Source organism: Dysidea avara, chromosome 2 (genome assembly GCF_963678975.1).
Source record: "Dysidea avara chromosome 2, odDysAvar1.4, whole genome shotgun sequence".
Classification (NCBI taxonomy): Eukaryota; Metazoa; Porifera; class Demospongiae; order Dictyoceratida; family Dysideidae; genus Dysidea; species Dysidea avara.
The window spans coordinates 9860380-9886405 of NC_089273.1; the positions used below are offsets into that span (position 1 = coordinate 9860380).

General features: G+C 36.8%; 1 protein-coding gene across 1 annotated transcript in view; it reads left to right on the plus strand.

The window, feature by feature from the left end:
* Positions 1–16585, plus strand: part of LOC136247786 (mucin-22-like) — a 44078-nt gene extending 27493 nt beyond the window's left edge. Inside the window, exons 38-47 of the mRNA XM_066039611.1 lie at positions 1468–1668; positions 1728–1865; positions 1922–2125; positions 2175–2312; positions 2362–2568; positions 7176–7367; positions 7429–7815; positions 12749–12884; positions 16151–16272; positions 16327–16585. Coding sequence (XP_065895683.1) covers positions 1468–1668; positions 1728–1865; positions 1922–2125; positions 2175–2312; positions 2362–2568; positions 7176–7367; positions 7429–7815; positions 12749–12884; positions 16151–16272; positions 16327–16376 — 1775 coding nt within the window. The 3' untranslated portion in view covers positions 16377–16585. The remainder of the gene's footprint in view (positions 1–1467; positions 1669–1727; positions 1866–1921; positions 2126–2174; positions 2313–2361; positions 2569–7175; positions 7368–7428; positions 7816–12748; positions 12885–16150; positions 16273–16326) is intronic.
* Positions 16586–26026: the final 9441 nt, after the last annotated feature.

Below are 26026 nucleotides of genomic sequence, written 5' to 3' on the forward strand. Positions count from 1 at the left end.
AGGGAGAGTAAAACAATCTTTTTATCTACAAATACATTATTTTGTCCAGTTGTATAACCAGACTTCAGTTACTAACTATACATCTTGTTACATAACTGGACATTCTGATGGGAGGGCCCAGCTCATTTTATCAGTACTGTAACTGTTGTGTCATGTGAGCAGGATAGCCAACAAAGCCAATACTACAGCTAAACATGACATCCATTCTACCATACATGTGTTGTTATATAGCCTGATACCTATCTGGTTGTATATACAACTAGGCATAAAGATAACAGTGTTTTGCCCAGTTACATAACCAGTTGACCACTATAGATATCTGAATGTTGAGTTGCACAACCAAGTGAAGGCATGTGTAGCAAACTAACTTGTACAGTGCATATACTACAGTAGATATACGTACAAAAATAAAAATATTAAAGGTGTTCATTTAATCAATCGTAAGTCACATGTAGAACAGGCTACAAATAGATACTTGTGTCATTATATTCACTATGAAATAGGGCAATCATCAAAGTAGGCCTGTATATACCCATACTATCAAGCAAGAAGCCTATAAATAGTGATTATAACTTTACTAATCACATAGTGGTTTAATTTGCCATACGTTAGTCCCAATAGTAGGAGTGCAATTAATCCCAAATCACACGGCCTTGTTTCTGTAATTGCACTGTAAAGTAGCCAATAAAATAGCAGAATAACAGAATCCTTTTAAGTGCAACAAGAAAGTGATATAATGAATAGCCAATCAAATAAGCTGACAATAGAAGCCTTTTAAGTGCAACATATGTAGACATTTGAGTAGCCAATCAGAATTGCTGACACGTGAAGCCTTTTAAGTGCAACAACAAATGATGTAATACAAAGAAGGATGATGCAATCACCTGGTAGAAGTTAATGGCCACATAGAACTGGATAGATGTGTACTACAAACCACGAAGGGTGGTCACTATGTGATTAGTAGGCAATCACACGCATTTTCGTGCAATTATGGAATAATTGTACTCGTAACAGCCAAAATTGCACTCGGCTTCGCCTCGTGCAATTTTGACTGTTACTCGTACAATTATTCCCTCAAATGTGTGTGATTACCTATACTAATCATTGCAACATAAACAGACATAATTCACATTGTTACACAAATGAATATAATTATATTGTACTATCCATGAAAGACAAATCCAGTGGCGTTTGGGATATTCCAATTCAATAATTCTTCCAGTGTTTAATGAAGTAATTAAATGTCCATAATATTATCATTGTATTATGCACGTTTTACCCAATGTATTTTGATGGCGTTATCTCAAAAATGAAGTTGATCAGGTTTTCAATCAGCAGCTTACATATACGTACAACTCATTCTATAGTAGCCTCCTATCCCTGTGTGCTTATTTAGTATTTTCAAATTCCTTGTGAATACTGTTTGTTTGTGATCATGTAAAACAGTTTGCATATTTTTGTTAGTAGGTATGGAAGATTACAATGGAACAAGGATTACAATTGATGTTCCTGCTGGAGTATTAACACAGTCATTTGCAATAGACATTATTGATAATGATGTTGTAGAATGTGATGAACTGTTTAGTGTCACTATAGAATCTGTTACCACATGTGGAGTTACTACTGGAGATGTTATCAGTAGTAATGTGACTATAATGGATAACGATGGTGAGTCGAGCAGTATAATAATTATGTAGCTTAAAACTCATTTCTTTCTTATCCCACAGAAGCAGTAATATCACTGAACCAAACAGAATATTCAGTGTCAGAAGTTGATGGTCAATTACTAGTGGGTGTTACACTTAGTAGAGTAACATCACAAGATGTAACTGTACTAGTCACTATCACTGATGGGACAACTACTGGTAATATTGTTAACCCAATGACTACATGATACTATTAATGTACATATCTTTCACAGGTGGAGAAGATTATAATGTAACTCAACAATCACTACTCCTCATACCAGCTGGGTTGACATCATCATTATATAATGTAGATATTATTAATGATATGATACATGAAGATGATGAGACATTTAATATTACTATAACATTGATTACAACTTGTTTATCAATAAGTGTTGATCGTAATGTTGCTACTGTGACCATCCTTGATGATGAAGGTATGTGAATTGTGCAGTGTGAATATGAAATTGCTACCATTTTATGTAGTTCCTATCATCACCTTCAACCAGTCAGCATACACTATCAATGAAGATGATGGATTAGTTACAATTGTACTAACTCTCAGTAATCCATCAACAGCTGATATCACTGTACAAGTGTTAACTACTGATGGATCAGCTACTGGTGAGTATGGGATAGGTGAAGTTTATGATAAATTACAATACTATAACAGGAGGAGGTGTTGATTATGATTCTGGACCATACAGTGTTTCATTTTCAGCTGGAAATACTAATGTTTCATTTGATATTAACATTACTATTGATAACTTAGTGGAGGATGATGAAGAGTTTCATCTCACCATTGATCCATCCTCACTACCCACTGGTGTTAACCTTAGTTCACCTCATCTAACTACTGTAAATATTATAGATACAAAACGTAAGTTCTTCATATTAATATACCTCTTCTTGATTCATCATACTGCAGAGTCTGGTTGTTATGGGTATCTGCTTAGTGTTTTTCTAGTATACTAGAACTAGAACTAAAAGTAGTTTTAGTATAGCCTTTTCTTTTTAGTTCTAGGAACTAGAACTAAACTACAATTCCATTATAATCTATTTTAAAAACTGGAACTATACTAGAAAAGTGTTGTTTTTAAGTTTTTGAACAAGAACTAAACTAAAATTAATAGATTTGTAGTAGAAATACTAGAACTTTTAGTACTGCAACTACTATACTGCAACTGTTGTTTGAGACTTAGCAGGAATCTGATTAATGAGCAGACTACCTGGCACATTAAAGCCTCACTTTGTAGTACATATTGATGACAATTACAACCTTTGTAACAACAAAGGCAACTTTTTCAAGTGGCTTGCAACATTTAGCAACCACTGCTCCATTGAAAAGAATATTTTCTTCTGGTGGAGAGGTGACAATGGGGAAACAAAGCCACACAACAGACAAAACTTAGAGAAGTCTTACATAGAAACAAGAAGTATGCTGTTTAGGTACATGTAGGATGTTTTTTTTTTTTTGTTTTTAAAAAAAATCTATTATTAGGGTCTATTTCTCAAAATGGTATAGGATGATAATTCTAATACACATATTATAGTTAGTGATCAAGTTTTGTAGAAGCAACGAATAAGTATGACAAAGTACGCCTACAGGCTTGTCCTTTTGTACAACCCGGTCTTTTGACAAAATTGATAATAACATAACATCAGTACTCTACTATAACTAATACTTACTAAATTGTAGGTACTATAGTACTAACTAAAATTGTTTCAGCCGTGGATACTAAAACTAATACAAACTATTATTGTTTCTAACAAGGAATACTAGAACTAATACTAACTAAAGTTGTTTTTAAACAATGAATACTAGAACTAATACTAACTTAAAAATTTTCTGACAACTGAACTAGAACTAGAACTGTACTAGAATAATATACCTGTTCACTATATCTGCTTAACAAATCTTCCCAAGTAATATCAAGACACATGGTATGTAATGCGTCCAAGAAAGGTAGCTCACTACATCATGAATATATTAACAGGATGAAAGAAAACAGCTTTTTCTCGCATGCATAGCTCCATGGCCCCTTCTCCAAAGAACACCATTTTTGTATTATACTGTCACTATCCACCAGGTAGGGCACGCCACATAGCAAATTTGAGTAAATTTGCAACTGCCATTTGTGAGATATGAGCATTCAAAGTTTCACTTTATTTTCTTTGTTTTTTCTTTTTGTGACATATGGGGGCTACAGGGGGTTCGATTTCTTTTCACACACTGTGCAAAATTTGCTGTAAAATGCTAATGTGTAAATCGATTGCCTCGATCTTTTGAACAAATGAAGAGCGTGCAACGGTGTATCCACATGCCAAGTTTGCTGTGAATCTGAGGAATATCCAAGGAGCTATGAGTGCTTATTCATATAAAAAAGATCAAACTTCTGTCACAGCTACAAGGTAAACCGAGTATAAGAATAACTTGAAAAATTGGTGTGTATATAGGCTGATCATCGTAGCAGCGCCTTTTGATAGTTTGAATAGCAGTAGAGTTACAGCAACAAAGTTATAAAGTAAAAACCAAACAAATGTAAAATCTTAGGATCAAAATATTCTAATAGAGCATTCACCATGGGGTAAAAAGCTGTACAAAATCCTTACCAGAGTTTCAACCAGGGATCTCCATACCTAACACCTGCATCCTTAACCACTGAACCACTGCTACCTCAAGTGGCTGATTGCCTCACTTACAGTAATTTCTGTTTTATATAAATGACATTTCTAGTTGAAATCTGCTTATAAGCAAACGTTTGTAATTTCAAAAATCTACCAATAGTAGTACTAGATTGTTCTAGAACATTCTATGTATGTTCTATTAGAAATCCTCAAAAATGTACACTCTATTTGAGTATTACAAAAATATTATCAATTATTGAATTAAATCATGCAATGAATACATTTATAAGTCTGTCTTCAATAATCACTATTGTATCTGCATAGTAAAGAAGAAATGTGAGTAAAAAAGAAACTTCAAAGTCAGATATAGGCTGGTTTTAGGGCCTCATAAGGTACAAGAAAGTGAAATCCACATAATAACAGCTATGCTGTGAAAAAATGGTGTGGCCTTAAAAACCTGGGTGAAAAAAGTAGTGAAATCAAATATGATGGCCAAAGAATTGCTGCAACGATGTTAATGTAATAAAATTATAATGGCTATGTGCATTGTTAAAATTTATTAGTATTAGCATCATTGCAGCCATTTGTTGGCTGCCAACTTTGGTTTCACAACTTTTTCACCCAGGCGTTTTTAAGGCCACACCATTTTGTCATAGCTTGGCTGTTTTTTGTGTGGTTAATATTATGGAGATGTATTTGTACAGTGTGTGCGCCTAATGAAAAACCATGTCATGGTTATTCATGCATTAACTCTCTACAGGAGGTGTGATTTCCAGTCACCATGTAAGTGTACCAATATTGATCTTGTGAAAATCTTTCATATTCAGCATGAATTCCATCCTACAGAAAACTCTTCCATTTAGTAATTCCATATTATTATTTTGGCCATGTACCACATGAAATTATGAAGCTCACACAGTGGACAAACTTCTAGTATTTATTTTCCTGCATAGTGTTGGAGCTTCGTGTTTGTCCGCATACACTCATCAAGTGTATGATCATTAGTACAAGAAAAAAGTACATATTTATTTCACCCACCTTTATACATACAAACCATCCACTCTTCTTGATTCATCACTACACCGTGTCTGATTCTCCACCACCGTCGACTGATTGTGGTTAGAGTTGTTAGGTGTGCAAGGACTCCTGGAAGTAGCCAAATTTGCAACTTTCTGTAGATCATTAACCATACCAACATGAAACTTGATAGTCACACTGTTTATGCAGGATTGCTGAAATGGTATGAGAGTAACTGTACAAAGATGCTTGGGTGCTATACCACCACAAAAAAAGCATCTCAAGGCTGTAGTTACACCCGGGCCTGCATGGACACAGGCCCGGGCAATAATTGCTGGTGCCTGGGTAGCAAGCCTGGTAATAGCGATACCTGCCCAGACACTCTTGTAATTAATGTAGACTAAATATGCACTTATTATCTTTTCAAGGCATCTTGTAATACTTTCCAACAATTGGTATCATCAAAAATCATGTATACTTGAGTTTGCCAAGATTCCTCTGTCAATTTAGTACACTTCTATGTAATTCCCAGCATCATGTGATAACATTTAACATTTCAGCGTGGGTTGTGAGTCAAACATGTGCTGCAATTTGGTGAAACCATTCAGTGGACAACAGTACTGGGTACAGTATAAAGTAATAGATTGATAAAAGATGGAAAAAGGCCAATTCCCAGTCAATTCTGGTGCCCGTCTTACTGGAAGCAGGATCAGCATTGTTTATTCAAACTTCGATTGTGAAATACATGTATGCTAAAGCGCTCAGTACGTGCAAGTGGTAAAGATAAAAGATATAGAACCTACAACCGAGGAAAACACTAAACAATGATGAACTAACTTAGCCTCCAGCCTCAATGTCAGATTTCTTTTTCACTAACAGCGCTTTAGGCATAATATCTCATAACAATTCCAGCCCCAGCATTGACTCCTTTTTCACTCTAATAAGCTGCACAAACAGCAGTGTATAGTAGCTAGTTAGGTACCATATGCACTTTTAAACTGTTTTTCAAAAGCAAATGTGTAATAAAGAGTCCACAGAGGTGGGCTTGCATTTCTTGCTAAATAGTTTGCATGGGGACAGCCGAACCTTAATCTTGTGCCTGCGCAATCCAGAAAGCTAGCTATGCCCCTGAGGCATCTTTTTACTCAAGATTGCTTCCACCCAAACAACACTGTATTTCTTTTTATGTGCAGAAACTTTAGCAACAAGCTTTGGGATAAAGCAGCGGATATTGTCGTTCCTGCTACAGTAGGTCACTGTTAGTGAGGCGTTTCGTATTTGCAAGTTAATGATGTTCATTTCCAGCCCTATCTGAGCATGATTTTCGAGTTGTTGGAGGTAGTTTACCATCAAGTAGATGCTTCATCAGGGGTAAAATGTCTGAGTAGCAGATAGAATGCACTTCTTTGTCACAACCTAGAAGAAATCAATGGACAGGAACCAGCTTAAGGTTTGAGTAGTATGAGTATCATGTTGAGGTGACAGATAATGATCACATACCTACTTTGCATATGTGTCTATCCTATAGTCATAGCTGTTTGTGTTTACCACAATTACATCATCTATTTCGTAAATTAACCTCATTATAAATAATAATTATACACTTACAGTGTGCTTAACAACCAGACTCTATTTATGGTATGTGACTTTATAAACTGAAGTATATTAATTTTGGAATGTTGTGCAGATTACCACAATTAATAATTACAATGACTATAGTTTATTGCAATGGCAGCCATATACCAACATTAGATTAAATTTCTTAATTGTAGCTTTCTTACATACCACAGAATTTTGGTATTATGTATTGATTGTCATAAATGCACTGTCATTTCTTTAAAGGTCCAGGATTTGTACTGTTCATTATCACAATCACATCTAATACTGAAGTAACAGTGACCTGGGGTCCACCTTCACAATTCATTGGTGTTATCATAGGATACCAAGTGATCTATTCCATTTATGAGAATGACACTAATACAATGAGTGATATGTTGAGTGGAGTTGTTAGGAGCTACTTGATTAGAAGTCTAGGTAAGCATATTATGTAAACACACAAATACACATTTTATTTTAATCATGTTATCTACCATAGTACCAGGCATTCCTTATCAAGTCATTGTAGTAGCATTCAGCAGAGCTGGTAGGGGAGCAGCTAGTGATTTTAAGCCATTTTTTAGCCAAGAGCTCACTGCAACCAAGTCACCACAGAATTTGAAATTCACACGTTTGTCTATTACATCGATCAACATCACTTGGACTCCGCTGACACTTTTTGAAGCTAGAGGTTTTCCTGGCTATAGAGTAACCTTAACACTGTCATCTACTAGTGTTCGTAATAAGAGACAGTCTATACCTTCAGTGAACACTACAAATAGTTTTGCTGTATTTGATGACTTGGATAGTGATGGAGTGTATGTGGTTGTGGTTGGTGTGAGGACTGGAGCATCAAATGACTATATGAATACTGATCCTATTACAGGTAATAGCAATTCACATGAATGTATATATAATAAGAATAAAATTGTATAATAATTATTATAATGTAGCTTCAATAATAGCTTGCACTTCTTGATGTGCCATGCATAATCCATAGCAGAAATGCTGCGTATTAACAATGTATGCAAAAGTTACCTAACGATGTTTAATCAGTAACAATTGTGACTGGTTCTACGACAACCATTCTTATCACCCAAGACAGAAAGTTTGATTTTTTTCTCACAAACTCAAAACTTGATGAATTCACTATCAAGTTTCACTGCCAAAGTAAAGTAAAGTGGTCTGCTTTTGCTGGCTGCTTTTTAAAAGCACAGTAGTGAGCTGTACAAGTGGCCTGTAGTCTTGATGGAACCCTGGCCAACCAGGAGATGGCTGTGTGTAGTTGTACAGCTCCGTGATGCTGGACAATGACCTATGCTGTAAATTTCCTTTCATTTTAGCCAGTTCTGAGGTCTGAATAGCCCATACCTTGGCCTAATTCATCCCAACACGTTTCTTTTCAATTTTTGAACACCATCTTGCCCGCCTCCCAGAGCCCCCACCTCCCACCCTTCTGGAGCTCGCCTGATACAGACAACCTCGGTTTAAAAACTATCTAAAATGGCAGGAAACTTAGCCGTTGGCCGGCTACTTCTTCAGCGGATGATCAGGAAGGTAAGAAATTGCTGTGAAATGTGTGAAAAATTGATATGCGTAGCTACCACCATTGGCCAGCTGCAACACTTTGAATATTTAAAACCGACGTTTCTCGATCCTTTTAAATGGGCGATAAGACCGGTTTTCCCAGAGACAGTCACGTACAACTATAGATTTATAGCTAGGTACACCAGAACAGCCAGCTTACCATTTTCAGCAATGAAACACACCAAGAAGCACTGATAGCTACTTAAAACAGCCAGAGGAGAGAGTTCACAGCGTTGTATTATTGGTGTGATCACATGATCTCACGTGACAAAGTTGTATGTGACTGCATCTATGAAAACCGTTCTTATCACCCAAGACAGGAAGTTAGATTTTTTCTCACAAACGCTAAGCTTAATGAATGCACTATCAAGTTTCACTGCCGCAGTCAACCAGATTAAAGTGGTCTGCTTTTGCTGGCTGCTTTTTAAAATCATAGTGGCGAGCTGTACGAGTGGTCTGTGGTCTTGATGGAACCCTGGCCAACCAGGAGATGGCTGTGTATGGTTGTACAGCTCCGTGGTGCTGGACAGTGACCTGTGATGTAAATTTCCTTTCATTTTAGCCAGTTCTGAGGTCTGAATGGCCCATAACTTGGCCTAATTCATCCCAACACGTATCTTTTCAATTTTTGAACATCGTCTTGCCCGCCTTCCAGGACCCCTGCCTCCCACCCTTCTGGAGCCCGCCTGATACAGACAACCTCGGTTTATAAACTATCTAAAATGGCGGGAAACTTAGCTGTTGGCTACTTCTTCAGTGGATGATCAGGAAGGTAAGAAATTGCTGTTAAACGTGTGAATATTTGGTATGCGTAGCTACCACCATTGGCCAGCTACAACACTCTAAATATTTAAAACTGACGTTTTTCGATACTTTTAAATGGGTGATAAGACCGGTTTTCCCAGGGACAGTCACAATTATGTATATGCAACTTGCATACCTGAAGCATAAATCACTTGTAGCTGAAACACATAAAGAAATATTGTCACTATTAGTGCCCAGAACTGAATTTTTATGTTGTGTGCCCCTTGGTGGCTATGTACATATTATCATGCATTTAAAAGGTGTATGTTAAATTACTAACTGTAACAGAGTGTGCCGCAATTTACTATTTGTAGCTATATACAGTACATGTATGTATGAGCTGAAGAAATTCAACATAGATTAGATTTTTTTTATAGATAAGCCTATCTAATCCAAAACAGCCAAGCTGTAAAAAAGTGTGTGGCCCTCAAAAAGGCTAAGATGAAAAAAGATGTGAAATCCAAGGTGGCGGCCAAGAAATGGCTGTGATATAGGTTAATGATAAAAATTTTAATAACAACAGTTCAGGTGAATTTTGGTGCGGCTTGGTCAATTGGCACAAACTTCACCTAAATTGTCGTTATTAAAATTTTTACCATTAACCTACCATCACAGCCATTTCTTGGCCGCCACCTTGGATTTCACATCTTTTTTCATCTTAGCCTTTTTGAGGGCCGCACACTTTTTTTACAGCTTGGCTGTTTTGGATTAGATTTCACTTCTTTTTGTATTTGTATACCCCAAAGCCGGCCTATGGCCTGCTTTGGGACTTTTTTAACCTATCTTTTTTTCTTAACCACAGGAAGAAGAAAAGATGAAGCAGATGTACCTTAAATATTTCTGATTTAATCAGTAAATGTACAAATTATATATGTAATACATATATATATTACAGAATTGTCCATGGTGGTTTCTGTGTAACTGAACGCTCTTCAAGGCAACTTCTTCTAGCTGATTTTTCTACAGGGTGATTTGTTTGTAGCTGAACTCTCTTCATGATGGTTTCTTTGCAGCTGAACTCTCTACAAGGTAACTTCTTCTAACTGAACTCTCTACAGGGAGATTTGTTTGCAGCTGAACTCTCTTCATGATGGTTTCTTTGTAGCTGAACTCTCTACAAGGTAACTTCTTCTAGCTGAACTCCCTACATGGTGGTTTCTTTGTAGCTGAACTCTCTACAAGGTGACTTCTTCTAGCTGATCTTTCTACAGAGTGATTTGTTTGTAGCTGAATTCTATACAGGTGATTTGTTTGCAGCTGAACTCTCTTCATGATGGTTTCTTTGTAGCTGAACTCTCTACAAGGTAACTTCTTCTAACTGAACTCTCTACAGGGAGATTTGTTTGCAGCTGAACTCTCTTCATGATGGTTTCTTTGTAGCTGAACTCTCTACAAGGTAACTTCTTCTAGCTGAACTCCCTACATGGTGGTTTCTTGTAGCTGAACTCTCTACAGGTGATTTGTTTGCAGCTGAACTCTCCGCATGATGGTTTCTTTAAATTTGTAGCTGAACTCTCTACAAGGCAACTTCTTCTAGCTGATCTCTCTACAGGGTGATTTGTTTGTAGCTGAATTCTGTACAGGTGATTTGTTTGCAGCTGAGCTCTTTACAGAATGGTTTCTTTGTAGCTGAGCTCTCTACAAGGTAGCTTCTTCTAGCTGATGTCTCCACAAGGTCACTAGTTTGTAGCTGAACTTTCTACATGGTAGTTTCTTTGTAACTGAACTCTCTACTAGGTAACTTCTTCTAGCTGATCTCTCTACAGGGAGATTGGTTTGTAGCTGAACTCTCTACAGGTGATTTGTTTGCAGCTGAACTCTCCACATGATGGGTTCTTTGTAGCTGAACTCTCTACAAGGTAACTTCTTCTAGCTGATCTCTCTACAGGGTGATTTGTTTGTAGCTGAACTATCAACAAGGTAACTTCTTCTTGCTGATTTCTCTACAGGGTGATTTGTTTGTAGCTGAATTCTGTACAGGTAATTTGTGTGCAGCTGAGCTCTTTACAGAATGGTTTCTATGTAGCTGAACTCTTTACAAGGTAACTTCTTCTAGCTGATGTCTCTACAGAGTCACTAGTTTGTAAATGAATTCTCTACATGGTGGTTTCTTTGTAACTGAACTCTCTACGAGGTAACTTCTTCTAGCTGATCTTTCTATAGGGTGATTTGTTTGTAGTGGAATTCTGTAAAGGTGATTTTTTTGCAGCTGAGCTCTCTACAGAATGGTTTCTTTGTAGCTGAACTCTCTACAAGGTAACTTCTTCTAGCTGATGTCTCTACAAGGTCACTAGTTCGTAAACGAATTCTCTACACGGTGGTTTCTTTGTAACTGAACTCTCTACAAGGAAACTTCTCCGAGCTGATCTCTCTACAGGGAGATTTGTTTGTAGATGAACTCTCTACAGGTGATTTGTTTGCAGCTGAACTCTCCACATGATGGTTTCTTTGTAGCTGAACTCTCTACAAGGTAACTTCTTCTAGCTGATCTCTCTACAGGGTGATTTGTTTGTAGCTGAACTATCAACAAGGTAACTTCTTCTAGCTGATCTCTCTACAGGGTGATTTGTTTGTAGCTGAATTCTGTACAGGTGATTTGTTTGCAGCTGAGCTCTTTACAGAATGGTTTCTATGTAGCTGAACTCTTTACAAGGTAACTTCTTCTAGCTGATATCTCTACAGGGTCACTAGTTTGTAAATGAATTCTCTACATGGTGGTTTCTTTGTAACTGAACTCTCTACAAGGAAACTTCTCCTAGATGATTTCTCTACAGGGAAATTTGTTTGCAGCTGAACTCTCTACAGGTGATTTGTTTGCAGCTGAACTCTTTGCCTGTTTATCGTATTCCAGCCAATGTTGGTACAGAGATGCGCCTTTATACCCCCCCCCCCCCCCCCCTCTGTGTGCCAAATTTCAAGGCGATCGGATATGGCATTCGCGTTTTATAGCAGTTTTTGTAAGTGTGCGAAAAGAGGAAGAAAAATAAGAAAAAAAAACAACGAAAAAACTAAGCCAATTTTTGAAGTCGCATATCTCGGGAACGCTTGAAGCGATTTCGCTCAAATTTGGAATGTGGAGTACTGAAGGTGGAGGGAGTGTCCACAGCAAAAATCGTCTTGTTTCATCAAGGCAGCACAGAGCTACGACGGTGCGAAAATTGCGTTTTCTTTCTTCCTGTCAATATACTCACGGGTGTTACGCGCCGGCTTCTTGGGCCGCACGACACACTACCGTGTGTCTAGATCCACTTTATTTATTAAAAATTTTGGATACTGTAATAATTTCCAATCATTTTCTGTTTGTATGAAGTTCACGTAAACTTCACAAGTCAATTTGGATGTACGTTGCTGCAGTACATAATGGTACCTGTTTGTTATTCATTCATAATTATACACAATGACCATTACTGATAATTGTTTAATGATAGTTCAAGTCAGTGATGACGAAGATGGTAACAATGATAGTAGTGATGGTATAACAGTTATCATTGGAGTTGGTGCAGGAATATTGACAATTGTTGTGATAGTTTTGTTGACTGTCATTATTGCTATATTGTGTGTAAGGTAAGTAAGTTGTAGTACTAGAAGTAAACAAACGTATTTAATAATAAATGGATCCACAGTGGTTCCTCCATTATCTGAACTCATTAGGCTCTAGATGTGTTTGGATGATGAAAAAGTTTGGGTAAGTGAAGCCCATACATTTTCAGAGTTAAAATACTCTAATAGAACAGTCACTTCCACAGTTCGGATAATATAAAGTTTGGATAATAGATGGCCGGATAATGGAGGGACCACTGTACAGTAGCTAGTTAAATAAAAGGGCACTTCAGATTCAAAAAATTAATAATAAATTTCATGTAAAAGGATCTCAACTAAAACAAAATAGCTGGAAATATTGAACACACCAAATAAAGTTTTAGTTATATGTTTGACTTGTCAAGTGACTAGACTTAGAATAATCAAACCACAATGCATATTAGGAATTTTGAAAAAGACCGGTTTAAGAGATTTCAAATATTGGTAGTGAGCGTGCATAATAATTTGAATTTCCACCTACAGTTTATATTCTTTGCATAATATTACTAGCTGGTTGTTAAGTTTTGTGTTATATAAAATAAATGACCAAATTTTGGAAAATCACCCACATGGCTGCAGATGAAGCAATTAAAACTTCATATTCAACATGCTGCTGATAATTGCATCTCAAAATGTTTAAGGTATTTAGCTATGTGGTTTATTCTACCCACAAATTGGTAGAAAACCAAAATTAGATGCTCTAATTAGGAAGTAAAAATATTTAATGTGCCAAATGTGTCCATGTGGTCAAAAATTATTTGGTCCTATATCAGGATTATACAGTAGTATCGAAAGTGTTTGCATTGTGGTGGAGGGTGGCAGTGTGGACACCATTTAGGCCAATGATTAACTTCTTTATTGCTTAAATGTTACCGGATTTTGGAAAAATGTTCCTAGCCGCACATTGAAAGTTTCAAGATAAGCGATTTTAAATAATCCAAGTCAGCATAAGTTGCCAATGATTGCAAGGACACATATGAAATTTACACAAAAGATGCATCAATCTATCAACTTTCAGACCACTTCCAGTACTTTCAGCTGCTTGTAGAGTTTCCCACCAAATAAGATAGAAAGTTTAAGCAGTGGAATGAGTGAAGTAGTATCACAAGTGCTCACAAAGGTGGGGGTGGTGGGGTGGGAAAGAGATAGACTTCAAAATGGAGGCAGACCATGATTGAAGTCCAGGCAGGCAGGATGTGCTGGCTTTTTAGAAGCTGAAATGCAGCAAAATCAACAGAAAAAAAAGTTGGCCAATAATATCAGGTGATCCGCCACGCCAGGCCCTCCAAAAAGCCAAAAACCATCATGCGAGCTCACCAAAACACCCAGAAAAGATTTCTGTTAAAACCAGTCTCAAGTAGTAGAAGTAATGCTGAGGGTCAAAACTTTTAGTATGATAGTGTAGTCGTGCACTGGTGGTGTTAGTTTGATTTTGCCTGATATGAGATTTAATTTGGGTTTGTAAAATGTGGTCACTATTGGATATAAAATTAAAAGAAAAATACTGGCCAGCAATTCATCTAGGCACTGGTCACATTCTTATCAAGTCAAATATCACAAATCAGTGACTGAAAGGAGCTCAAACTAAATCCTTGCATGGTTTGAGTAATCCTGAAGCTTAAAAACAATATTATAGTCTGGTTTTATAGCTACTCAATCATTGTGTTATTTGTGTTTTCCCATCGTGTAACTTTTATTGTAAAATTTGGCTTGATTTAAATTGGTCACACATGATAGTGCATTTATTTATTGTCTGTAAAGCTTGAAAGCTGTGGCCTTTTGCTGAAGCATAACGGGCATGTCTTCTATCACCATTGGAATCACTTTACATTAGAATATCTATTTGTTGCTGTATTATCAATTACAGTAGTTAGTTTGTGTGGCAATTTTTTTAATCAGAATAATTACTACTCTATACCATTTGACAATGTGCTCAGCTACTATCATACACTATGATAGTAGTGTATAGTAGGGACCACAAAGGAGTAGGCGTGGCCCACGGGATAAGATCACCCAAAAACCAGCCTAAATTTTCCCTGACGACGATGAGGCAGTATCAGTTAGGTAAAACTAAGCCCAAACAAGTTTTCAGATTGACCAAAAAAGCTTTCAACAAGTTGCTACGGAATTTTAGAAATAATATATTTAACAGAATTTTCTACTGACTGACTGAGTAACTGAGTAACTGACTGATTCCTTCAGACAAGCATAACTCAATAACGGATAAGGCTACGGGCTTGATTTTTTCACTGTTCGACGTCTCTTTGGCCTGACATGTGCCTTTTGGCATACCACAGTATGTACAATGCATTCTTCATGGACTTACTACTGTCCTCCTTTGTGTCCCATTCATCTGTGCTGACAGCAAAAAGTGTTCATTTGGCGTTAGGACATGATGGCTTCCCTTCATAACAGAAACAAGAACGTAAATTGTCTGTATTTGTCATAGTAGCTATATTGATAGCATAGGTGCATTTCAAACAGTTCTTGATTTGTACTGCTGTGTAACAGGTTGAACATAGCCGATAATGAAGTGTAATTGATACTTCACTTTTCAGACGATAATTGATATAACCGGGGCACGCGTGACACCACTTTTTTCGGTATGCGTGGATTGCAGAGGTGCTTTTCGAACAGTTCTTGATTCAAAATGCTGCGTAATGGGTTGAACAAATCTGACAACGAATTAAGTGTAATAGATATATACTTCACTTTTCAAACGATAATTGGGCGCACGGTGCCATTTCATATGCAGAACGCGTGGGTTCACCAGTCATAATAAAAAAGTTAACAAACAAGTACACATAAAATTTGGAATTTTCAAATAGAGTAGGGACCATAGCACATCAATAAAAAGTACTGAAACAAGCTGGAGTAGTGCACGATATTAAATCACAGTAAAACAATGAGAAATGTTATATCCCTACTGTGCATTTCCATTATGGTATCTTGAGCACAGTAGGGATATAACACTTCTTATTGTTTTACTGTGATTTAATATCGTGCACTACTCCAGCTTGTTTCAGTACTTTTTATTGATGTGCTATGGTCCCTACTCTATTTAATTTTTCTGTGTACTTGTTATAATATAGTAGACTATGTGAATTATGCATATGAAATTCATTGCACTTTGCCCATCTATACTGGACGTTTTCTGCTTACTGTTCTCCACCCTATATTATGTGTTCTTCTCAACACATGCAACTCTAAGTTTAATATTCTATAGTCATAACATGTTGTTACGTACCTAGGTCACAGAAAAAGAAAGCATCATATGTCCCTGAGGTCTTTGTTAACAAGCCATTTGCTCCACAAGTTGAAGTAGATAATTCATTTATTTTTCAAAATACTGCAACATTGCAGAATGGCGAAGGTGAGTACATACATCGATTTATGTACATAAATCAATTAGTTACTTTATCAATAGTGGAGCAAGAACTGAACTCAGTAGATGTGAAAGGTTCACAGAGCTCATAAAAGCAATGCTACAGTACTGCTACAACTTTTCTATATTTATTATATTGGATACACTTGGATTGCTCCAAATCCATTTGCATCTTGCTGTGTGTGCACATGCCTTTATTTATCTTGCAATGTGTGTGAATCATTTTATTTATTTCATTCATTAATTCTGTTTATTTATGTTGTAATTTTGTGTGTGAATAATTTGTTATTTAACATTGACAACCTGCCATGCTATTGGTAATAAGTATTATTGAGTTAATAGTTTATGTACATTTAGTTTGGTGTATATAGGATAAAATTTTCAAACTATGGAGTGAAATTAGATTGATACAGTACTTCTTAATAGAGCATTTAGTGGAAACTGCAAATCACAATAATGCACTGAACTCTTTAATAGAACAGTCACTTTGTAGTGAAATACCCTAATAGAGCATTCACTGATAAGATATAATTGTAAGCAATGTTGCTAGCCTAGGAAGCATAATAGGAACACTGCATGAAGAGCATAATAGGTTAAAATTTTTGGGAAATTCCTGAAAGCAATTTTGGCTAAATTCTGAGCATATTTGACTCGGGCCTAGGGCCGCCGATTATGCTCATACTTTTACCTATTGTGCTATGCTGCACTGCTCAGATATTTATCTATTATGCTCAAATTATGCCCAATTATTTATGCCTCAGTTCTCATGCTCTGCTAATAACTTCCAGTTTATGGATAAATAGCAAGTGGTTGAAGCACAAACTTACTTGTCAAAATGCATATCACAGAAAAGATCGATATACTCTAATAGAACAGTCAGCTATGTGATTGTTCTATTAGAGTTACTGACTGTTCTATTAGAGTATATCGATCTTTCTGTGATGGCTATTTAGATAAGAAAGAATTCATACTATTACACAAATATTCTACTTATTATGCTAGCATTATTCTCAATGTTTTCAGGTACCTATTATGCTCATAATTATGCCAGCATAATTGGCGGGTCCCTACTCAGAACTCAGGCCTACTCATACACCTTGACATTAGCTTGGACATTAGGACTAGTTATTCTTATGTAGACTTGCAAGGCATACCTACAGTTTTCAACATTAAGCACTTTTGCAGATGAGTCATCCAAATGGAACATACAGCTGAACCTCAGTTATCCAGGCCCCACTTATCCAGATCTCAGTTAACTGAACTACAGTAATGACTGCTCTATTTGAGTAGTGACTGTTCTATTATAGTAGTGTAGTTGATAACACAGAATTGACTGAAATTTTAAAAACATTTTAAAGTTATTTATAACCACTTTCAGAGATATGGACTTTTCAGACTTATGGGATTTACCTGATATTATGATTATAATTATGTGACTGAATTTGACAAAACTGGGCTTCCACACACACATCCAGTTTTATGACTTTGAGAGATCATAACTCAAAGTAGGCAGCTTCAAATTTTGACCTGTGATTTTGAAATGTTATAAAAACGTAACATTGTGTGAGAACGTCAAGTCAATAGCATGCTGGTAGGTTACATTGCAAATAAGGGTTATGTGTAGAAGCCTGGTTTACGTAATTCTATTATGCGCTCATACTAGTACTCCTTGTGCTTGTGCATGTATTATGTATAATATCCACTGGCATATTGCTTGTGCCCATGTTACAACTATCATTATACTATAGATGCTTATAGAACTTTTATAATTAGCACTATGCTTGGGTCACAAACAGTAATATGTCCCATGCAAATATATAAAACATCATCACCCTTACTGATCATGCCATCATCATGGTATGGATATTTCCGATGAAATACAAGCGATACATTATCGCAGTGTAAAAGTTTATGATCTGTTTTCTTGATAAGAAGATACACATAGACCTTACTACTATAGCAGTGCAAATACTAGCTACCTCAGACACATATAAAAAAATCTGAAAATAATGGGAAACATCAATGGCGCAATGGTTATAATTATTATTTTGCTTACACAGCTAGGAAACAGTCAATATCCTATTGGTCCAATACAGTGTAGCTGGACCTACCAGTACAAAATTAAGCCTGCAACTGCAACATGACTAAAACAAAATTATTTTCTAAGCCTGGGAGTAAACATAATGACTGAAATTTTGTATAATAATAATTAGGATTTTAATAAAATTTAATGCAATCTCTAACCGGATGGCTGCAGGTTCGAGGCTACCTAGGTTCAGTCATGGATTTTTTCTCCTTCCTCCAACTTTTCAAACACACCTTATGTAGCTAAAGTCTTTGAGCAGGCTGTAGGACCAGGTGTCCTACAGACCTTCAGCACTTGTGCTGTAAAGCATTAATAAATAAATTCTGGAGCATCATTAAGGACCATCCTGATGTGTATCACTTCCTTATTGATGGTGCATAACAAAAGTTATTCTGAGGTTTTAATTGGTTATGGGTACATGAACATAAACTGTGACTGGATTTGACAAAACCAGGCTTCCATACACATCCAAATTTGTGATTAAAGGGCCATAACTCAATGAAGAAGTATGTTATCACTTTCAAATTTTGACCTGTTATTGCATAATGCAATGAGAGAAATATGTGAAAAGGTTAGGTCAATAGCATACTGACTGGTCAAGTTACAAGCAGTTAAATTCAAAGAATTGATGTGTGTGGAAGCCTGGTTTTGTCAAATCCAGTCACAAATGATAAATCCCTGTATATATAAATCAAGCAATTATCCTTGCAATGTTGATAAAATTAACAGCATTGCAGAGAAAACTTATTGTTCAGTGCACAGACACTAGTATAACAGTAATTTTATCAGGAGTGGATCCACGGAGGTTTCTGAGGTTTCCAGAAACTGGTGAAGTATATTCAGGCAAGTAAAATTGATTTTGCATTCAGGCAACTGAGCAGTCACAATTTGTATTTTTAAAAGTTACCTAGTTTACCTGTACCAACTAGGGCATGAACGAATGTTAAATTCTAACATTCGAACATTCTTTAATTTTTCTTAACGAATGTTTGAATGTTGTTACACCCACTCAATTAGTACAATAATAATAATTTTGCATTAGGAACATGTACCAAAGATAGGTTTGTATACATTTCTGAAACCTTTTACCTCAAATTAATGTTAGAAAACAACCATATACGTATATGTGACCGGGCCTGCGAAAACAGGGCATGTGGGCACAAACTACACCCCATCACTCTACAGGTAATATCTCAGTATTGGAATAGTGTTTTTGTATTCTGTAACTTACATTAAGATGCCAATTAAATGCTTACTAAGAGCTGAAAATTTCAATACCATAGCAAAATGGTACAAAACGTTATGAGTGATGAAAGTGTGCAAAAGTAGACAAAAATCATGTGCCCACATGCCCTATTATCGCAGCCCAGGTAACATATAAAAGTAAAAACCTACTCTTACAATGATAATAATTGAGTGTGGGCAAGATAACGAATGTTGAAATTACATTCGAATGTTAAGCTTATCAATGACATTTGTTCATGCCCTAGTACCAACACAGTAAAATAGTCTAAAATTATATTTACTAACTGAGATTTTTTCTGTGGAATGGCACCCATTCTGTTGTAAGCTTCATACTTTACATAGTTCCACCTCTTATCTCATTTGCCTGCTTCTGATGCCAGCAGAAGCAAGCTTAAGCAACCTATATCAGTACACATTTTTAAATTGTCAGCTTTAGAGATATTTTGGTGAAATTTGTTACCAGATTCAATCTTGAGCTCAGAACATAAAAGTTTCAAAAACTTCCTTATGGAAGCATGCCACCAGACCACCTGGACTTGAGTGCACAGGCAACAGAAAATTTTCAAAACCTACAGCTGTCACTGATATTTCTGAAGCCGCACTTGTTTTATGCCCACCTGTAACCAATTAAAATTTAACCATACAAGATATTAAGTAACACAATATACCCATTTGGCCCTCTTGTGAAAGATGACAGATCACTAACTGAAGGCTCTAAGGAATGTGCTGAAGATCTTGGTAACCTTTCTTAGTATTATAATTAACCTTTTGGTTTCCAAAAGGTTACGGTTATGCTATGGTAAACCTTTAACTATTTTATATCAACAGTCAATATCTAGCGGAAAGCTACCAACGGACTGGAAGGAAGTACTGTAAATATCACTCCTATTTTTAAATTGGAAACCAGTAACTACAGGGCTATTAGTCTCACTTAACATGCTTGTATATAAGCTCCTTGAGTTCATCTTGCGAGATAAAATAATAAAACATCTAACTGAAAATAATGCTATAACATGGATTTGTAAATGGAAAATCATGTTTAACCAATTTTGCAACTTGTTACAATCATTTGAAGACGGACGTCTTCACTTGACCAAGGGTGTGGGACAGATATCATTTTTAGACTTTCAAAAGGCTTTTGAAATTGTTCTGCACTGTCGCCTTATACACAAATTATCAGCCTGTGGCATTAATACACAGCTGCTAAGATGGCTAAGCGATTTCTTGTACAGTTGAACTCAGAGAGTAGTAGTGAATGGAGAAGCTCCAAACTGGTATAAAGTTAGTAATGGAGTCCCACAAGAGTCCGTTTTAAGACCATTGCTGTTTATGTAAATGATATTCCAGACTTAATGAGCTGCACTACTCAAGTGTTTGCTGATGACACAAAGATTTATTCTACTATACCAACTTTAAACGACTCATTTTTATTACTTCAAAATAATGCTGACATTTCGGCATTATGGTCAAAAGATTGGTTGCTTATATTCAATGTAGCTAAATGTAAAGTTTTGAGTATTGGCAGAATTTTATCAACCTCTTATCATGTAGGCAAAAGTGATGATTTGTCATTTATTCCAACAGAAAAAAAGATTTAGGTGTGTGGATCAATCAGAACCTTGATGTATCATTACAGTGTACAAAAGCAGCAAATAAGGCTATGTTTTCCTTCCTAGTCTATTGGGTCGAACTGTCCCTGGTGATGTTGAGAGAAAGCTATTTGCCTTGCCTGTGCGGCTAGGAGGCCTTGGTGTGTTTGATCCTTCGATTGTTGTGTCACAGCAGCGTTCCTGCTCTGTAGAAGTAAATGCTGGTCTCGTTGGCTTGATTATCTCTCAGGTACATCAACTAGGTGACTGTCTTGATGCACAGGTTCAGTTGCGATCCAAGTTTCACTCTAGGAGCCATCAAGAGCAACTTCAATCTGCCAATCATTTGTTCGATGAACTTCCTCCTAGCATGCGTTCCTCAGTCATGTTGGCTCAGGAGAAGGGTGCATCGAATTGGCTCTCTTGTCTTCCATTGAAGTCGCATAATTTTGTGCTTCATAAAACTGCTTTTCGTGATGCAATTGCGCTTCGCTATCATTGGCTACCATCTGCCTGCCCTACTTCCTGTGCCTGTGGTCACTCTTTTACCATAGAACATGCTCTGTCTTGCCCAAAGGGTGGGTTTCCTTCTCTGAGACATAATGAAGTGCGTGATCTAACTGCCAATTTACTTTCCGAGGTCTGTAACAATGTTGTCACTGAACCCCACCTTCAGCCTCTTTCTGGTGAGACCCTTCAATACAAAACAGCTAATCGTGATGATAACGCAAGGCTTGACATTGCAGCTAATGGTTTTTGGGGAGGACGGTTTGAGAGGTCATACTTTGATGTCAGAATTTTTAACCCTAGTGCACCCTCAAATCAACCCCTACACTCTGCATACCGACGTCATGACAAGGAAAAGAGACATGAATACCAACAACGGGTTCATGAAGTAGAGAATGCCTCATTTACTCCCTTAATTTTTACCACTACTGGTGGAATGGGTGATGCTGCTACTCAGTTTTATAAGAGATTGGCCAACCTTTTGAGTGCAAAGCACAGTCTTTCCTACGGAATAGTGATGGGATGGCTGAGATGCAAATTGAGCTTCTCTTTGTTGAGGTCTGCAATTATGTGCATTCGCGGTGCCAGGTCCAGTTTGCGCTGTCCCATTGCTGAGGCACCGATTGCAGTGCAGGTCGCTGAGGCCCATATGTAAGATAATTTGTTTTTGTTTATTATGTACTGTTTTATTTTATGTCATTATTAGTGATTAAAAAAAATAAATAAGGCTATGCAGGTAATTGGTCTGATAAAATGAACCTTTAAGTATATTAATGCAACATCATTTCTAAAGGTATATAAAAGTTACGTAACACCTCACTTGGAGTACTGTACTCAAGTATGGAGCCCTATAACAGACATTAATAGTTTAGAGAAAGTGAAGTGCTGTGCCACTAAATTAGTTCCAGAACTTGCAAATCTTCTATATGAATCTAGACTACAGCAGCTTGGCTCTGTACTGTAGAAGATTGTGAGGAGATTTAATTGCCACATGCAAATTACTGAATAATGTGAGTCAGGGGCGGTGGAGCAGGCCAAAGAGGGCCCAAGCCAGCTGTAAGTTGAAGACCAAAAAAAAAGTCACAGCCTGCTGACAATTAGGCCTGCGCCTATTATGCCGGCATAATCTTGAGAATAATAGGTCACCAATTTCGTGAGAATAATTCCGGAATTATAGGATGGTTACAGGCATAATTTTAGAATAATCGGACGACCACGGGAATAATCGGTGGATTTGGAGGGCGTGTCTCTTCTTGATTACCTAGAAGAAAGAGTTAAGCTACTACAAATGATATAAAGCTGACAGGAGTGCTGGCTGAAAGGAGCTGAAAGGCCTCTAAAAGATCGATATACTCTAATAGAATGCTCAAATACTCTAATAGAGCAGTCAGATCGTTTCATGTTAACAATCTGCAGCCAGCATCAGGGATTTAACTGCATGATTATCTGCAATTCTGAAACTTGTACATCTTATACCAGTGTATCTTCTTCAAGTCTTTGAGCATTATTATCTACCTAACTTAGCTATACAGTAGTTACAGCATATTATTATAATACACTAATAATAAAGTACACTTGAATTATTACTGTAGATACGTAGCTATTCTAAGTCTGCTGTAACTATTATGGATAGAAACATTATGTGAAAGGTGGAATGCTTCATATATAGCTATTAATAATTCGGACAAAACTACTTATAGCAGCATCTTGAAAACTAAGCGACTAGCCACAGACATATACTGAATGAGAATAATTATGGAATAATAGGTTGGATACAAGAATAACAAAAAGAATAATAGGAGAGTTTTTTTGGGAAATTCTTGAAAGAATAATAGGTAAAATTTTGAGCATAATAGGCTCAGGCCTACTGACAATAGCTGCTCTCCACCAATTGTATCTCCTTATTTACAACTGCATGCACATACATAGCTAAGTAACTTGCTACACTGCTTCTCTGAATACGATGATCGAATGGAATGCAGAGCCCTCAACTCTCACTCATTCTGCGTGAGTCTCACGCATTGAAGCAAAATCTCACTCTCTCACTCACACCTCTAAACTCACGCATTAATCTCTCTGACTCACAGCATGAATCTTGAACCAAAACAGCCGTTTCTTAGCATCACGTGATCACTCGTAAGGATCTTGCATGCTTGTATGCATGAGAGTGATTATATTCACATATGTTAGGGTTGTTCAGCCACTAACCATCAACAGAAGCCATGTAAACAGAAAGTTTCCCATTGCTCATTGGACACACCATAATATAGCTAGCTAGCTATATAATTAACTGACTTCACATTATTTTTAACATGCACTTATTAGCTATACTTAGTCATTTTCATGCTGTATAGCTATTGTAGGTATTTTGGTCATTATCTGTTATAATCCAAACAGAGCCTTGTTATAAATCAGAATGTAACAGGGCACACAGCAGCAAACAATAAATTATATAATAGCTACGTATACATTATGCAATATAATCCCTCTCTGTATGTGATTAAAGTCTGTATGATTTTTGTCCAAAATCATGAATTTTGATCAAAATTGCATCTGAGAATGTCTTGAGTTGCAAACTTTTCTCATACTCCAGACCCCCTAGAGGCAAAATCCTTTGTATTTAGGAGTATGATTGACACACTGCAGGTGAGTCTCCTATCCTCTACATAATCTCACTCATTTTCATACCAATCTCACTCATTTTCACTTATGTTCTCACTCAAAGTGATTTCCACCAGTTGAGAGCTCTGGGAATGGTTGAATATCATCGCCAATAAACTCCCGCCATCAGCATACTATTTAAAAATCTTCTCACGTGATTTGATTTAAACCCACAATCATATTAATTGTGTCTCACGTGATGCCAATTCAGATCCTGATTGTGTAAGTGAAAGCATTAGCGATTTCTGGCTGGAAATTATTTTTATGCGCGTGAGCGGGTGAAAAGCCTTAAATGAGGGTGTCACCCGCGCAATGCGGGTGAGGTGGAAGGTCTGTCACTTGTATTATAGTTTTTAAATTGTAATCCATGTGTAGTAAGGAAGGGTAAGTAAAAACAGTGGACCCGGGGACTAGGTACCTTTGCAAGTAGTCTTCCCCGAGTGGCGTCTCGCACGACATTTACACCAATTAGAAATTATAAGCGCCTCTGAAAAATAAAATAAAAACTAAAAGTGTCTGAAGCTGCCTGCGTTAATTACAGGTCACTCACTATTTTCCGTATTTGTTTGCACAATGTTAACTTTAGTAGCTAGGTGACATATTAGACTAGCACACCACACATGATGCTCATTGTGCACCAGGCGAACGATTACCAGCTAGGTCAAGCTAAGCAAGTTCCAGTAGCTCTTCATACGTCATGGTGCATTTGCACAATGTTCCTAAACTACTCTAGTAGCTAGACGGCGTAATAGACTAGTATGCTTACTGTGCAGCAGACAGTGGCCTATAAATTCAGTCAGCTTCAGTCACTTTTTCAGAGGCGCTTATGATTTCTAATTGGTGTAAGCATCGTGCGAGACGCCACGAGGGAAGAAAAAGTGGATTGGCCATGCAAGACTACTTGCAAAGGTACCTAGTAGTATAGAATACTGTGAGGTGTATAAAATTCCAAGCAGAGTTGGATTTCCGTGGGTCCCCGGGTCCACTGTTTTTACCTACCCAGTAAGGAAGTCTTACAGTTGGTAACAAGGAATTCAAAGTGTTCAGGATTTGCCTGATATGTACACCATTGGCACCAGGTGTACATATAGGCATTGGGCAAACTCATCACTGCTGTTTTACAGCTATAGCATTATAATACAGGCTTTGGAAACAAACTCCTGGGTAGTACAGTATAATAATTACTATATGTCAACTTAGGCTTAGCTTATACTTGAAGGAAATTAAACGGGTGGTATAATGGATTATAATGTTAAATAGTCCAGTTTGAAAAGTGCATCCAAGACACAGTAAAGAAATTATGTAGTTCCTATAATCCAGAGCATCTTTGGCATGAATAGGGAGTCAGTCGTAGTACATAAATCAGTCAAACTTTAATGAGTAAATTATCTGCTTACTTTCAGCCTTCTTGGTGGAAGTTAAAGACAGTGTCAAAGAGCTTCCCAAATTTTGCTTTTGTTGTTATTTTATTCATAACAATTATCCAGGATCTGCATATCAGTTTAATAATAACAATTATTTTAAGTATGTACGTATACTATTATTATTAAATTTAGACATAACATAACATCACATAACAATTAATATTTTGGTTTCGCACTAGTTTATTTATTTATTTATTTATTTATTTATTTATTTATTATTAATACTGTGC